Here is an 18060-nt window from a genome sequence, read left to right on the forward strand (position 1 = left end):
AACATGATATTGATTATCTCGAATATCTCTAAAACTTAGCAACATTCTTCCGGAACGTGGAGAATAGAATGCCTCTTTAATGGTTAATTCAATACCATTGGACAACATTATACGGGCCTTTCTGTATCCTTCTATTAGGTTGGATGGGCCTGAGAGGGTTGTCAGAGATGCATTCTTAAGTACGAAGTTAGTAAAATAGTGTTTCTCATGCAATATGGTATGCGTGGGTGAACTATCAGCGAGATAATTAACTTCCCCATTAGTTATACCTAGAAATAAATTAATTGAATCGGTCACATGAATAAAGATAATTTCATTCATTCAATTAATCAATTCAAAAAATAATATCCATAAAATAATTGTCCATAATTCAAAACAAACCAAAACCAAACAAATAATTCCAAAGTCGTAGAAAAATTGTCCAAAAATTAAAACATAGTCCTAAAATTTAAGGGGGGTTCGGCCATTCCTAGTGGGTTCGGCGAATAGGGGTGCAAAACGCCCTTAACATGTCTTAGAAAAATAAAACTTTATTATTCCATAGGAGCAGATGTCTTCTGAAAATCTGAAACCTCCAGAGTTGTAGTAGTATCTTCGGGAAGTTCTACAAGCGCAAAGTTAGACTCACAACGGAAATGATACTTGGCAATAGCCTCTGGGTTAGCTCGGCATACTCGTGACCAATGATCATTTGATCCATATCGGTAACATATGTTCAGTTCAATGGAAATCGATTGAACAGTAACTTTTTCCTTGTTCTTGAAGTTTGGGACCTTAAAGGCAAGGGGTCAAATTTCCTCCCTTGGGTGGGCCTCTGTTTGGTAAACCTTAAGCCCGTGGTGGGCCTTGCTGCCTATTACCACGGCCACGATGGGGTTTCCGTTGGTTGTGGTTACTAGAATTGGTCGTATGCGCTTCAGGCATGGCGTTCGAGCCAGTCGGTTTAGCTTGATGATTTTTCATCAAAAGCTGGTTCTGCTTTTCAATGAGAAGTAAAACAGAGATCAAATCCAAAAATTTGGTGAACTTCTGTGCCCTATATTGTTGCTGCATGGCAATATTGGTGGCATTGAAGAATAAGTTTTCTCCAGAAAATCATGTTCGATTAAGTCTTCTTTACAGAACTTAAGCAGTGATCAGATTCTACAAACTTCAAAGTTGTATTCATTCACATACTTAAAGTCTTGGAAGCGTAAATGTTGCCAGTCGTGTCTTGCTTCAGGCAAGTAAATATCTTTCTGGTGATCGAAGCGATCCGCCAAAACGAGCTAGAGGGTACGTGGATCCTCCTCTACGAGGTACTTGGTTTGCAGTGCATCATGGATGTGTCTTCAGATAAAGATCATAGCAGCAGCCTTTTGAGTTTCGTCGATGGGTTTATTATCGGTTGGTTCTTTAATAGTAACTCTAAAACTCTTTGTAGTAAGAAGGAGTTTCACTTCTTGAACCCACTTCAGGTAGTTTTTTCCAGAGATTTCTAGAGCGGTGAAATCGAGCTTGTTCAAGTTTGACATGTCTCTAAACAGAAGGTACAACAAAACGTGGTCAGTCATATGGAAATCCATAGACATGCATTGTAAAACATTTGGGTTCTATAAACATGTATTGGTTTAATTTAGGCATGAAAGCTACAAGTTTCATGTGGTAAGTTTTGAATGAAAACTTCGAGTTTCAAAGGCACTAAATTTGAAACTACATGTTCGATTTAGTTATGAATGTTTAGTTCATATAGAGGTACATACAAAAACACAGAATACAATATACAATAAAGTGTAGTGAATTTGTGGATTGCTTCAGGAACCCAAGTGTGAGTGCATTGAGACTACAAAAGATAGTCAACAGTTCAAAGAAATGAAATAATTTATTGAATCGTTAATGCCAAAAATATGACTTCAAGCTAATAATTTTGGATTAATTGTCAGATTAATGGACTGCTGGTCACTTTAATTAATTTAATAGATTGGACCATAAATGGTCGATCGTAGAAGCAAAAAATAATAATAACATTCGGGTTAAAATTATTAAAAATGCCAAAAATTAGCACTGGATTCGAAGAACCATGGCTCAATAACATTGGGCTTGGGTGCCGTGAGTAGGGCAAAGCCCTAAAGGGCTTAGTGGGCTCGAGTGCCTGCAAAAGAAGCCTAATACATGGCTACAGGCCACGAGCTGAGAGATAGGAGGCGCAGTAGCAAGGCTGTTGGTGTTTGGGCCAAAACAACTTAGGGGCATAGGCTAAGCATGGGGCTAGCCTACGATGTGGGTGCACGTGAAGCCCAACAAAGCTAGCTTTGGTTTTTGACGAATGGAGTAAGCCCAACCTATTGAGCTGGTTGTTTGGTTAAGGGCCGGGGCTCGGACAAAACCTAATAAGCACAAAAGGCTGCTAGTAGATCATGCCAGGCTGCAGGGTTTTGGCCCAGCAAGGCTGCAGGCCTGCTGATGGGCTCGGGGCTTCAGGCCTGTGTGAAACTTAACTCAAGCCGAAGCCTGGTTGTCGCGTGAAGAGGCAGCAAGCCCAAAGGGTTACTGTGAGTGATCTGTCCCAAGGTGGTCCACGCAACTGGGCTTCAGGCTAGCGATGAGGCATGGCGGCGGTGGTGCCAATGGTGGCGTGGCTGGGATGCCGTGGCTTAATAGCAAAAAAAAATCCCTTTTTTTTTTTTTTTTTTTTTTTTTGAATATAGGGTTAAAACCCTAATTGCTTCTAAATTAATTTCGATACTTTGACTCACAAATTCCACATAGCATAATTGCGTATTGCATGAACAAGTATATATATTGACAAAATATATGAACATATACACAATATATATATATATATATATATACTGAAGGGAAAATATAAATATAAGGGGTTCATGCATCATGTGGAATGTTTTCATGCTTTAAGGTTTTTTCAAATATCTTAATTTATTTTAGAAAAACCTGATTGGCAAAAAACAATTGAAGGCCTTTGATTTTGTTGAAGAGAATCTCCTCATACGATCCTTCAGTTCCTTAGATTCTGGCAAAAGCATGCTGATAACGTGTTGTAAGCCTATTTGACTTAACTTTATAAAGGACATAGAGGGAGAGGGGCCGGCGACAACAGAGAGAAAAGAGAGATATGTAATTATGAGGTGTGTGTTGTATCACCCATTTATGCCTTTATTTATAATAGTATGATAGATAGAATCCTTACCCTAATAAGATTACATCTCTAATAGGAATTAAACTATTAAAGGGAATATACAAGATATTTCTAGATATAATATAGAATTTATACAATCACATTCTTAATCCAATAAAACTGCAATAGACTGGATTTTTTTGAAAGGCTTTTTTTATCGAGGCTCGCATCATTGACACCCAACGTCTAGCTTGCAGCCTCTTTATTTTTTAGTTGCTTTTGTATATAGTTAGGATTGTTGGTGAGTTACTGTATTTTATTCTCAATGATGGCAATCAAGCGGCGTATTTCTTTAAAGATGCAGTTTGAATTTTTGATATTCATGTTTGAGTACGGATAATAGACTGTTATCCTTTGTACTATCTTTTTGTTGACTACTAAAGCAGTCTATTAAAAAAAAATCGAATACAAGAATATTCCTCCAAATGAGAGGGGATTGGGCAAGCTCACACTCCTTTTTAACCTTTAAATTTTATAACATCCAAATATCCTAATTAAAAGTGTTGTGAAGATTTTTGATCATTAAATGACATAGATGATGATATGAATTATAATTTTTTTTTTAAATATACTAATATATATTAAAAAAACTTAATAAAATTAAACTGAAAAATAAGGAAAAAATAATACTTTGACGTCAAACCATGAAACCCAGTTGGAAATAACGTGAGAGTTTTTGGTGTTATAATTCGTGTCATCGTTCACGTCATTTAATGATTAAAAGTCTCTATATTGCTCTAGGGGAGAGGATCCTCTTTGAACCCAAACCCTCTGGATCCTCCTTCTTCTTCTTTTTTTTCTCTGCAATTTCTTGTGCTTCCTCCTCTCCTTCAATTCTTCTTCAATAATAATAATCTTTTCTTCTTCAATTATGAGTCTTCTTCTTCACTTTTTTTTCCGTTTATCGGGAAACTTTAGAATCACTAGTCGTCGACGACTGTTGCAACGTTGCCAATAACTAGCTCCAGGAGGCCACGACACCGAGTCAGCCTTTAAAGAAGAAGGTTCTAGAGGATCTAGTGGGATTAGGTCCAGAGAGAATCCTCTTCCCTTAATTAGGACCTTTAGGTATTATAAATTCTAAAAGTATAAACAAAAAAAAGCGTAAAAATATTTGTTTGCTAGTTAAACCTGTTTATATATTGGGTAGTGTCGTTTATACGCTTATTTTTACTTTTCAAACACATCTTTCAATTTTTGATCATCAGATTAAATGAATTGAAAAATATTGATGATCAGAAATTTACAAAGATGTATAAGAGATAAAAATGAACTTTTGAATTACACTTTCCTATATATTTCACAATTAGTCCTGATGATGTGCTTTACCAAAACACACACCCATAAATGCCTCCTCCTCGGGCTGGATTTCGGTTGTGGGCCACAGAGAGGGATGGACAACCGTCTTAGGGTCAATGGGTCCCACACACCCAATGCCTTTTACTGGTGGGCCTCCAAATAAAAGTGCTCTGTCCCGAAAATCCCATCGAGTCAAACGACATGCCGTGTATGGTGGGCTTCGCTTCCCCTTTGAATTTGATTTTCGCCGATGTGCTGATGTAGTAATAAAATTGTGGTGGTAACTGAATTATCAAATTGTTGTACCTTCATTTTGTTTTTACTATTACATTTTTTTGTTATGTTGTTCCATTGCAAGTGAAATATTTTGGGACCACACATAATTTTGGGTAAAATAATGAATGTTCTTAACTATATAAATGAGTAATCATCAGGTCTGTATTTCACACGTCACGTATTGAGTTTGATTCTTCATGGTAGTGAATTGTACAATGGTGTTCAAGGGAATGCTAAAATACCTATCTTCGTCTTCCAGGTCCCTGAAAAGTGGACTGCCGTAACGAAATCACTAGCTGATTCTCCTTTTTCTTTTTTTTTTCTTTTTTTTTTATAAAAAACACAAGTTTTTAGGTAATTTATGAGTAATGAATTAAGATTACAACAATTTCAAGATCTGACTCTTACAATATAACGGATAAAAATGGGAATCGTATGTTTGCATAATTTTTACGGATTCGCTTTATACACATTTCCATATACATGAATTGTATATGAGGAATATAGAGATGATTTAATTTTGTGTTGTGACATATTATGCCAAGTCATAACCAAAGTTATCTTTCTCCTAGCTAGCATGTCAAATAAGCAATCGAGTTCAATAGTGATTTCTTGAATTTTATGTCTCTGGTTTTGTGAATCTATTGGCTCTCCTTCGCCATTTTTTCTTGAATAGTCTCAACACATGTTTGAGCGCTGAATTTGATCTAACAATAATTAATCATTCAGTTTAATTCGTTGTATCGAATTCGACAATCAAATATTGTGTCAATATTTATTGCCTGTAGGTAATTAAAAAAAATCATTTTTCTGAAATTTGTAATATATTTATCTTCAAGAAACAATTTCTTTTTTTATCTCTTGTACCGTCGAGGTTTTCTTTAAAAAAGAAATTCTTTAGGAAACAAACAAGGAGAAACATCAAGTCAACACGATTAGTTTTTTGTTTAAAAAAGAAGTTGGTGACTTCGCCCCATAAGTCGACCTTTTTGGAGGTTGCAAAGATTCATAGATGCATTTCAACCTCTTTCTAACTATTATTGTGTGGTTCACCAGCGCCATAAATCGAATTCAGGACGTGCTGTGCAAAATACAGGCCTGAAATTCATTTCCAACCACTAGACCACCCATGGTGATTCACTGAACACAATTAGTTTAATAGTTTTAGTTACCAACTACAAATCCACAAAATTACTTTTACATACATTAAGAAAAATAAAAGACAAGATAAAAGAACACAAACATTTCAGTCAATTATTAGGGTTTGTAAAAGAGGAGAACAGATCCTCTCCGGAGCTAAGCAGCTGGAGGCTCCTTATCAAACAATATGGGCCGCATAAATTGAATCCAACGGTTTCTATTAATTCATTTTTCTGGCCCACCACACACAACCAACGACCCTGATTTGACTTGCACATCAATCAGCGACCCATATTGTTTGATGAGAAGGCTCCCACTGCTTAGCTCCGGAGAGGATTCGTTCTCGTAAAAGAATGGTCCATCCACCTGGCCCCATCGATTACTTTCCTTATGTTTTTGATATACCTCATCTTTCAACACAAGTCTCAATCTCATTTCCTGTATACTATCATCACCATCATGAAAACCTAGCTATCATCTCTTATCTTTTCTCTCCATTTGGTTTGCTTTACCTTATTCAATCTTTTCCTCTTGTACAAGACTAGTTTCTTTCTACTTTTTTTAGGGTAGCCCATTGACATTTTGGCACATGATAAAGCCTATTGAAGATAAGCTAAACTAGTTTGGTATAGTGACATAGTTTTTAGGTCCATTGTTGGAAAATTTAGTCAAAAACCCCTAAAACTTTACCCAAGACATTTAACGCAAAATAAATACGGTAGCATATGGTTTTATTTACTAAAAAATTATTACAATCAGTCTTGCGTATGGTTTAAAAAAAATTTCCCTTTAGTTATTTTTATATTACATTTTGATATGTATGGATTTAAGATCCGACGTGAATATTCTTTGTAATTTTCTTTAGCTAATTTAACAAATACCCCCTTAAAATTTAGAGATTTATTTTACAAAACCCGAGAAACAATAATCATATTTATTGTTTGGTCCTCAGTGTAGCTCATTGATAACTTTTTTTGTCACATCCTGGCCCGGGGCGGATCACTTCTCTGGCTCGTTCCACCACCCAGCACGATATTGTCCGCTTTGGGCTTACCATTCCCTCACGGTTTTGTTTTTGGGAACTCACGAGCAACTTCCCAGTGGGTCACCCATCATGGGATTGCTCAAGCCCCCTTCTCGCTTAACTTCGGAGTTCCAATGGAACTCGAAGCCAGTGAGCTCCCAAAAGACCTCGTGCTAGGTAGGGATGAGAATATACATATAAGGATCATTCCCCTGGGCGATGTGGGATGTCACAATGCACCCCCCTTAGGGGCCCGACGTCCTCGTCGGCACACCATGGTCAGGGTTAGACTCTGATACCAAATTGTCACATCCCGACCCGGGGCGGATCACTTCCCGGGCCCGCTCTCCCAACGTAGCACGATATTGTCCGCTTTGGGCTTACCATTCCCTCACGGTTTTGTTTTTGGAAACTCACGAGCAACTTCTCAGTGGGTCACCCATCATGGGATTGCTCTCGTGTGCTACTCGCTTAACTTCGGAGTTCCTACGGAACCCGAAGCTAGTGAGCTCCCAAAAGGCCTCGTGCTAGGTAGGGATGAGAATATACATATAAGGATCACTCCCCTAGGCGATGTGGGATGTCACATTTTTTCACTCAAACGAGGGTTTAATGTAAATCTCAACAAATGGTGAGTGTTAATAAACTTACTTCACTATCTTATTTCTCACACTAACATTTTAATAAAATAAAAAAGTTAATGCCAATTTTACCCTCTTGTATGATGAAATTTAAGAATCAAAGGAAAAAAGGAAAACAAGAAAAAGAAATTCTCTTCTCTATTCACCATCTCTCTGCAACTATCTCAATTTCTTCTTTTTATGTTCCCTCTAATTTAATTATTTTGTAAACCATATAACGTAATTGTTGATAATTGAATTATTAATTAACGTATTTATTTAAGATAAAAAATTGGTTTACAATGGGCCACAAATTCCATCATAAGGTCTATCTACTCACTGATTATCTTGCGATCACTTTTGTAAACAAATCAATAGCTGTTCACTTTTTTGACTTTATAGAAAAGTTAATTGGGTTGCTTTGCTTTAACTTTGTTAATTATCATAATTTCCACACAAATTGACCCAGCCACGGGGTTCAAAAGGTTGAATGAGGATTTAAGAAATTCAATTACCCGGTTGATTGTAACAAAGTTAGAACCTACATTCACCCCTTCCATTCGTTTACTTATAAAACGCTTTTTAGCCAAAATGGTCTTTGAGATTGGTATAATTCTTTACTTTGGTTCTTGAAATTTAAAATCGATAGAAGTGGGTTCCTAAGTTTGTTCACATTAATCATTTTAGTCATTCCGTGAAAATCTTCGTTACATAAGGAGAAAATGAAAAAAGTACCTTCAATTTTGTCATATCATTTTGGCCCATTGTTTATTAAATTGAGGGAATTTTTGTCACAGTCCTTATTTAATAGAAATTTTTCATAGAAGGATCAAAACGATTGATTGTAGACAAAATCAGGGACTACTTCTATCAATTTCAAATCTCAGAGTCCAAAACGATGAGTTGTTACCAATCGTAGAGATCATTTTAGATAAAAAACCTTTATAAAAACATAAAGTATCACACTATATTTAAGGCATTTTCATACAGAATATTCGAGAACTGATGCGTTGGAATTATTTTTTATTTTTATTTTTTATCATATGATATGAGTTTGTAATAATGTAACACATAACCTTTGTTTTTTTCGAGTGATTGACCCAAGAATAATTAATAACATGTGCCTCATTTTTAAAAATATTAAAAATTTATTGCATTATTATTTGTGTCCATCTATTTGATATATACGATTTGAATGATTTTTTTATTGATGATTTTCAAATGGAGATTAAAAAATTAAACAGTTCCAATTATGAAATTTCTATGACGAAATTATCTCATGTAAGTGGAGAATAAGCTCATCCTTTCAAGAAAAGAATGCAAATGTAACATGTCGTGTATGGTATGAAGTCCTAACTGATCGAGACTTGATTACTAAACCTTGGAAAGTGGTGAAAAATGAATGGATTTGGTCCCTTCAAGTTTAAAGCTCGACTCTTCTAAATTCTTTACAACTCGTCAAAGGAAAATTTGAACCACATTAGTGCTAGCTAATTGTAAGGCTTGACTTATTACCTCATATTCTTAGTGTAGATAATATCGTTTATTAAAAAAAAAAAAAACAAAAAAAAAAAAAAGGTTTCGTGAAATCTCCCTCAAAAGGGGAGAAAACCCAACAAACAAAGATCAGGCCTAATAACTCAAGTAAAGATACCCCATGTCCTAAAAAACCGATGTGTTACCCTTACTACAATATTGGTGGCCCAACCATTTGGGGCCTGTTGGATTTTGGTCTTAATACTTTTGTACTCGTATTTTATTTTGTGTTTTTGATAAATTTGTTTTTACTTCAAAGAGAAGGGACTTCAATAATGTGAAAAAAGGACTTCAAGGAGAGGAAAATTTTAGTAGCTACATGATAATAGTGTTTGAAATTTCTTCGATATCGTTGATTTTTTTGTGAAAATATCAAAAAATTAAAGAAAAATATGGAAGAGAGGGAGGAGGAGGGGGGGGGGGGTTGCGTGAAGTCTAAGCTTCACAAGAAATCATAGTACCTCTTAAATTTCGGCTAAAATCGATATATTTTGTTAATATTTTCGACATATCGGTTAATTATCGACAAATTGTCATATGACATTCCCTAAAATTTCCTTTTAAATGTCCATGTTTTTAAGCAAATTTTCAAATTTCTTTATAAAAAACACCCATCGATGTTGATATTTTTATAAATTTGCATATTGATATTTCTAGCAATACTAATATTTTAAACACTGCATGATAATGGATTGGTAAAGGTGTTCTTTATATAGAAAACTTCATTTTAATCCTTAAAAAAAGATGAGTTTTAGACTATAACCTTGTGTAAGATTAAAATTCAATTTTAGTCCCTAGTACATTTAACCATCTCATTTATTAGTTATATTTTGATGTTTTATTTATCTTTTTATCCTATTTTAATGTATTAATTACATTTAAATTTAATTTTCATTTCATTTATCATAATATATTTTAATGTCTACATTTAGGCAACTAATTTCTTTTTTGTAATGTATAGTTTGGTAACAATTTTGTATGTTCTTCATTTAGGTATATTAATACATTTGAATATTTTGGTATATCCATCGATACAAACATATACATGCATTTTGGTACGTACTTTGTGGTACACATGTTTGAGTTGTTTTTTTAGTACAACGATATATTTTACACTAAGGCCTAGAGGGGGAGGGCGTTCGACTAAGTCACACAACAGACAACTTAATTTGGTATCAAATTCGTCATCCACGAGATTCGAACCTAAGGTTATCTCCAATCGAAGGAGGGCCAAAGGGCTCTTTTTAGCCCTATAGCCCTCCAAGAAATTAATATTTTAATGAACAGTGCCAGACCATATTTCTTACTATCTCTAACCGAGGGGCCAAAGAGCTATAGGGCAAACATAGCCCTGTAGAAAAAAAAAATTCATCTCCAACAAAGGGGCTAAAGGGCCATAGGCCAAACATAATTTATTATTTTAATTGAATTAATATGGTTAATTAAATTAAACTACCTCAATAATTTTTTGAGATGGAATCTCAATAATTTTACGTCTTGGATTTCGAGTGCCACGTGTCGATATCTCTTTAAATGAGTACATGAGGCGCCACAGGATGATACGTTCGCGGGCCACAACAGGATCTTGTTGCACATCTTTGGGCCAAAAGAAACATGAAGTAGACGTTTAAGTTTTATGTTGTTAAATGTTTTTTTTTTAATATTGTTTAATGTTATTTAATGATCTTCCATATCGTTTAATATTGTTTAATGGCTTAGGTAGTTATAGGAAAAAAAAAAATTAGAATTATTTATTTATTTATTTGAAATTTTGTCCAAAAAAAAAAAAAAAACAAATCCAACGGCTACTTGGCATCAACTAGCTGGTGTCATGTTGATGTCAGCTAGCCATTGTAGTTCAAACATTTGGTCGTTCCGGGGCTGGTTGGTTGGTTGGATTGGGCCAGCCGGTTGGCCTGATTTGGTATTTTTGGTCTGGTAGGGCCCATAAGCCCTTTGGCCTAGCCTTCCATTGGAGATGATTTTCAAGTCATTTCAGGCTATTTTCGGCCTTCTAGCCCTCTGGCCGGATCGGTTGGAGATGACCTAAATACCTTTCATTTGATTATTGACTTTTAAGTACATTAATTCAATATACTATATTTCGGTACGTACATTTTGGTACATACATTTCAGTATTAATTCAATATAATACATTTCGGTACATACATTTAGATTCATTATAATATATTCAGTACAATCACGTAGGTACAAATATTTCGGTACAAAAAAGTCAATTTTATATATTTCAGCACAGTCATTTCTGTACACTTATATATTTATATATTTTTGTATCACAAAATTCTTTTAATATTTTTCTCATTTATGTTCATTTATAACTAAAGAACTAAATATGTGCATATTAATAAAATTAAAATTTAATGTGTAGAGATTAAATAAAAATACACATTAAAATAACAAATTTTGAATATAAATTTTGATAAAAGTATACCTCAAGGGATAAAATTGAATATATAATCTAACACCAGATTTTTTTTTTTTTATTTTAATTTTAATCTTTTGCAAGGACTAATGTTCAAAAACCCCTTTATAAGCCATTAGATCAAACAAAGAGCGCATATTAAAGACCATTTTATTTTCCAATTTATTTGATGCAATGACTTATATAGAGCAAATTCTATATTGTCATTTGTATTTGGTGATGGTGGGTTTTTTTTTTCGTCTAGTTTTACACGAACATGTGATGCTAACTTATTACTCAATTTACCTTGTCTTCAAAAAGAGATGTGACGATGTGGAGTGCCTTGCGTAACAAATATGTCAAAGACTTTCTTTCGCTTTAAAAAAGGGAAACCAACTGATGTTTTCGTAATGACATTCTACTTTTTCGAATGTCAAAAAGACTTACAGAAACATTTAATCGTTTCCAAGTAACTATTGTGAGATTCACAAATATAAAAAATTAAACTCACAACGCGTTGTATGTAAGATGCCAAGGACCTTGGCAATAAAATAGTTTGGTCAGATTTGGGATTCAATTGAAGGGAAAACAAAGTGGGAAATTTTGAAATCGAAATTGGTGAAAATTTTAATTTCCCACCCAAAACGAACCGCCTTTTGTACCGACCGCATTCAAAACGGACCCAAAATCCCCGCACCATAATTACGATATTACCCTCCAGGTTTGGGTAAAACTACCCAATTCCCCGTTCCCTCTTAAATTTGGCTTTCCCCTCTTTCTCTCTCTCTACGGTTCCCTTCGGTCTTCAAGCTTCCCAAGAACTCTTCAGGTCTCTCTCTCTCTCTCTCTCTCTCTCTCTCTCTCTCTCTCTCTCTCTCTCTCTCTCTCTCTCTCTCTCGCTGTGCATACTTTCGATCTCAAAGATTTGTTGGTTTTCCCGATTAGGGTTTTTTTAGCCGCGATTTCCTTTGGGTTGCGTCGTTTACTTTGGAATTGTCGATTTCCCGGCTAGGGAAGATAAGACTCAGATCTGGAACGCTTCGTTTTGTGTTTGTGGTTCGTACGATTTTTTAAGCTAGATTTCAACTTGATTTTTCTGAAATTTCTCACTTGGGATGTGCGAGTTACTTTTACAGATCTGGGTTTCGGTTGACTTCACCCACTGAATTTGAATTAATTTTTCTGAATATTGGGTCGAAATTCACCTTCCTTTTCACTACCGGCAGTGTTTCCATTTCCGATTTGCAACAAATTGGGAAAAAATATAACATTTTTTTATTATTAGGAATTGAATTTCAACGTTCTGCGAAGTCCTGTTTCGTTCAATTTCTTTTAGGGTCTCCTGTTTGTACTATTATATATATATATATATATATATATATATATATATATATATATATATTATTCTTAAATTTGAAAAGGATTTTTGCTGGTAGAAATGGCGGGCAAAGGCGGGAAGGGGCTTATAGCAGCGAAAACCACAGCAGCTAACAAGGACAAGGACAAGGACAAGAAGAGGCCTGTTTCTCGTTCATCTCGCGCTGGTATCCAGGTACTCCAGTTTTTCAGTTCAAAATTACCAATGTGTCGTTGGTGCTGAATTCGCATTTGGGTTTATCTAGTTTGTGTTGCTTGTTTTGAAATTGCATATGGCTTTGTATTATTTTCATCATTTTTGCAGTATTTGCATTTGAGTTTGTTTAATCTGTGTTGTTGGTGCTGAAACTGCTTTTGGGTTCGTTTTATTTGCCTTATTGTTGATGAATTTGCATTTGGGTTTGTTTAATTTGTGTTGGATTGTGCTCACTTTGCATTTTGGTTATGTGTAGTTTCCGGTGGGTCGAATTCATAGGCAGCTGAAACAGCGAATTGCTGCTCATGGGCGTGTTGGCGCCACTGCTGCTGTGTACTTGGCCTCAATCCTCGAGTACCTGACTGCTGAGGTTCTTGAGTTGGCTGGAAATGCTAGCAAGGATCTCAAGGTCAAGAGAATCACACCGAGGCATCTGCAACTGGCCATCAGGGGAGATGAGGAGCTGGACACTCTGATCAAGGGAACCATTGCCGGAGGTGGTGTCATCCCCCACATCCACAAGTCCCTCATCAACAAGACCTCCAAGGAGTGATTCAAGATTTGATGATTCAAACGGGCATTCACTAATGGCGGTTAATATTATGACTGTTTTATTCTTGTGTTTTAGTGGCTGTTTAGGTTAGCTGGATTTAGTAGTACATATGGGCAATCTCGTGCTTGTCCGTTTGAACTGGTATCTGTATGTCTGTTCATCTTCATGTGTTTTGTTGGATAGTTTAACCAGGTATTCTCAATGTCTTTATTTATATCATGTGACCTTTTAAGCTCTTCTTCTGGTTTAAGATGATGATTGTTGTGAAATAGAGAATTTCTGCTTTGATAAAATTCTTCCTATGCTTCTGTGGTTGAAGAAGGCGATCATAATATATGATCACGTCTACGCAATCAAGAGAAGATGGTATGTTTTCGGTTTGGCATTTGATCTTTGTAAATTTGCGTTCTTTTAATGGAAAGGTTTTATGTCGATTTTATATTTCCAACAGACAACTTATTAATGTGGTGGTGTCTGGGGTCAACGATCACCGTTGCTTTGGTGATGTTGCTATCATCTTAGGGGTGGATGAATGGTTTCTTCTTTATGTGCATATATATGAGTCAGTTTTGAGAGTTGTCATTCTCTCCATTGAAATATGATTTTGGATGGATTGATGGATCAATCAAAGGCCATACAATTTGATTAATTTTTGTGACCAATATATTGTTGGCTTCAGAGTGGTGCCGATGGATATGCTGGCACTTCGGGCCGTTTTAGCCCGAAATGATTTCAATGCAACATTTTTTTTCCTCTTGCACTCGTATTTTTAGTACTTTGGATTGAAAGAAACAATAATAAATCAAAAGACAAATAAATAGGGGTGCTATTACTTTAATAAGAGATTTTAGGTTTGAATTTTATTGATGGTGAGTTTGAAATCAATTTGTTTTTTCCGTTTCTTAGTTTAAATATATTGTTAATATCAATATATATAGGACCATGATTGATGTACACATTTTAACACCTATTTTGTAAAGTTCATTTTGTAGTGTGTATCAACGATCTGAATAGTTTATATTTTAGTTACTCTTTCAAAGATCATGCCTATAAAAATAATACTCAAATTTGAAACTATATGATTGTTAGATTAAATGATAGTTAATTTAGTGTTTTTTAACAAAATTGCATTTGCTCAAATTTTTTTAGGATATTGCTATTCACACACCTTCGTTATTTTTGGGCTTTTGATCGTTTTCAATTCATTCAATTTGACGGCTAGAAATTTAGAGGGATGTGAAAAGTAAAAATAAATGTGTGAATATCACTACTCTTTCTTTATTACAATGAAATGAATGAACAGTTTTGGATTTGTTTAATTTTTTGCATAAATAATCTATGATGATAAAATATATTACAAAATGAGCTTTATAAAATGAATATTAAAATGTGTCAAAGAATAGGTGTTTTCCAATCCGAATCCGTACAATATATATATATATATATATATATATATATATATATATATAGAGGGATGAAATGAAGCAAAAGACCTTCCTAGTTCATTACTATGAAAGTAAAAAGCTATTTAAATAGGTTGACAAGGAGTGCTCTCAACTTAGGAATGACATCGAAATATAATTAAATGACATACAAATGTTTTTTTTTTTTTTTTTTAGGATAACGATATATTTACATTAAAGAGAAATGAAAGTTTGGTTAAGTCATACAATAGGTAACTTAATTTGATATCGAATTTGTTATTCACAAAATTGGAATTTAAAACCTTATATTGACAAGTGAAGAAGAGTACTATCAGACAGTAGTATTGAATGGCCACACAAATGCTTTAGAATGCTAAAAATTTGGGCATGTGATTATGTACATGGATTGTGTCACATCCCGGCCCGAGGCAGATCACTTCCCAGGCCCGCTCCACTACCGTAGCACAATATTGTCCGCTTTGGGCTTACCATTCCCTCACGGTTTTGTTTTTGGGAACTCACGAGCAACTTCCCAGTGGGTCACCCATCATGGGATTGCTCAAGCCCCCTTCTCGCTTAACTTCGGAGTTCCTACGGAACCCGAAGCCAGTGAGCTCCCAAAAGGCCTCGTGCTAGGTAGGGATTGGAATATACATATAAGGATCACTCCCCTGGGCGATGTGGGATGTCACAATCCACCCCCCTTAGGGGCCCGACGTCCTCGTCGGCACACTCGCAACCAGGGTTAGGCTCTGATACCAAATTGTCACATCCCGGCCCGGGGCGGATCACTTCCCGGGCTCGCTCCACCACCGTAGCACGATATTGTTCGCTTTGGGCTTACCATTCCCTCACAGTTTTGTTTTTGGGAACTCACGAGCAACTTCCCAGTGGGTCACCCATCATGGGATTGCTCTAGCCCCCTTCTGGCTTAACTTCAGAGTTCCTACGGAACCCGAAGCCAGTGAGCTTCCCAAAGGCCTCGTGCTAGGTAGAGATGAGAATATACATTTAAGGATCACTCCCCTGGGCGATGTGGGATGTCACAATCCACCCCCCTTAGGGGCCCGACGTCCTTGTCGGCACATTTCCGGCCAGGGATTGGCTTTGATACCAAATTGTCACATCCCGGCCCGATATTGTCCGCTTTGGGCTTATCATTCCCTCACGATTTTGTCTTTGGGAACTCACGAGCAACTTCCCAGTGGGTCACCCATCATGGGATTGCTCTAGCCCCTCTCTCGCTTAACTTCGGAGTTCCTACGGAACCCGAAGCCAGTAAGCTTCCAAAATGCCTCGTGCTAGGTAGGGATTGGAATATACATATAAGGATCACTCCCCTGGGCGATGTGGGATGTCACAGATTGGCAGCACACTGTTGACTCAAACTTCAATCTGTACTGTATATTTTGTTAACTTTACTTTCAAACATGTTTCATATTTTCCAGCCGATGCAATGCATGGGTTTTCAGCATTATTGGAATGGAAAAAGATGACCATGTATTATTTTTCTCTTCTTACGCACTTTTTCGTATTTCTGACCATCATATTTATCAATTTAAACAAATACAATGAATATAATTACACAAAGGTGTGTCGAGGAAAAACAACAATGTAATTACTATTTTTTTTTTTTTTTTACCAAAACTGTTATTAGAACTTTAAAAATTTATTATGTATTTCGCAAAGTACAATGTCTTTTATTTATTTATAGAGAAAATATGTAAAATGACATTTGACTTTTAAGTGCTAATAATAATTTGGTATCACAATTACAAATTATTTAACAAGTTGATTTAACACAAGCGCCTGCCATTTTATTCTTTGGTTTTTTGTCGAATACAAGTGGTTGTGTACGTGGCTTAATTGTTGGCCTTTGATTGTACACTGTCCGCTCAAAGTCAAATTTGTGCTACGTTTATATGTTTTTCTAAGAGCACTTCCACCGGGGGTGGGATAGGCCGGCACACAGTCAAAAAAATGGCCTGGCACCCCGGGAAGTCTCTCCAGCCCACGGAATTGCCTAGCACCCAGCCCAAGCTGGTCTCTAGGCCAGCCTAAAATTGACAGACCTTGGGACCGGCCCATATGATGCTGTGGTGATGTCAGCGATGGATGGAGCGACGGAGGGAGAAGGCAAATGGCCTGAAAATGATGGCCCGAGTTCGACGGAAAATCTGAAAAAAATGCACTGACAGCAAGTTTGCATCAACACAAAGGTTTCCAACACGATTTATATGTTAGAAACCATAAGAATAGGATTGAGAACTTACCCAGGTGAAATGCAAGAGATTTCACCGAGACTGGACCTTGAACTCGTCGGAGTTGTCCGTTTTCCTTTGTCGGAATCACAAGCAGGGAATTAAGCCCTCAAATTAACCACAAAAATTGCAACACAACAGGATTTAAAGTTCAAGAACACAATACAGTGATAGAAACATCACCTGGGTTAGAGATTGAGAGCTCAAGCTCTCGGCTTCAATGGTGGAATCTCGCACCATTCACCGATGCTGCATGCAAGGCCATGGTTGGGTTCCTTGAGCTCCAGGGATTACAAAAATAATATTTTGTGTTTGATTTGTTGAAGGTTTGAAGAGGAATGAGAAGGAGAGCTCACGGGAGTGAGCTGGAAAAGAGAGAGAGGGAGAGAAAATAGAGAGAGAGAGAGGGAGAACCGGTTGGGAATTAGGAAGAGTACAGGTTAGTGGAAATACTTTATATTTTTTTTTAATAATACAATTATTATTTTATTATTTTATAATAAATAATAATAATATTTTAATAAAATTGACTAGCCTATTTTTTTTAGGGATGGAGATGTTCTTGGCCTATTACTATTCATTGAAGTCTATCACTGTTCACTGAGTGGATAAATGCGCTGGGTGCTGGCGCAAAGTCTTTAGGGGTGGAATTGCTCTAAGAGATGAGTGTACGATCAAGTGTGTAAGTTTTAATTTCAATAGATATATCGTTAGTCTAAATTTAGAGCAATATCGAGGCATAGTTCGCGCTAACTCAGAC

General features: G+C 36.0%; 1 protein-coding gene across 2 annotated transcripts; it reads left to right on the plus strand.

Annotated features, from left to right (window-relative positions):
• The first annotated feature begins 12219 nt into the window (after positions 1-12219).
• LOC137715336 (histone H2A variant 1) lies at positions 12220-13834 on the plus strand. 2 transcript variants are annotated; one of them, XM_068454626.1, is made up of 3 exons: positions 12220-12318; positions 12926-13041; positions 13319-13834. In XM_068454626.1, the coding sequence occupies exons 2-3, from the start codon at positions 12928-12930 to the stop codon at positions 13613-13615; spliced, it is 411 nt and encodes a 136-aa protein (XP_068310727.1). In that variant the 5' UTR covers positions 12220-12318; positions 12926-12927; the 3' UTR covers positions 13616-13834. The 2 variants fall into 2 exon arrangements, with proteins under 2 accessions (XP_068310727.1, XP_068310728.1); XM_068454627.1 differs by having other exon boundaries at positions 12300-12317; positions 12921-13041.
• The last annotated feature ends 4226 nt before the right edge of the window (positions 13835-18060 follow it).

Source organism: Pyrus communis, chromosome 14 (assembly GCF_963583255.1).
Source record: "Pyrus communis chromosome 14, drPyrComm1.1, whole genome shotgun sequence".
Taxonomy (NCBI): Eukaryota; Viridiplantae; Streptophyta; class Magnoliopsida; order Rosales; family Rosaceae; genus Pyrus; species Pyrus communis.

Coding starts and splice junctions, on each gene's coding strand:
- LOC137715336 (XM_068454626.1), top strand. CDS start 12,928: ATGGCGGGCAAAGGCGGGAAGGGGCTTATAGCAGCGAAAACCACAGCA. Junction 13,042..13,318: donor CATCTCGCGCTGGTATCCAG/GTACTCCAGTTT, acceptor GGTTATGTGTAG/TTTCCGGTGGGTCGAATTCA.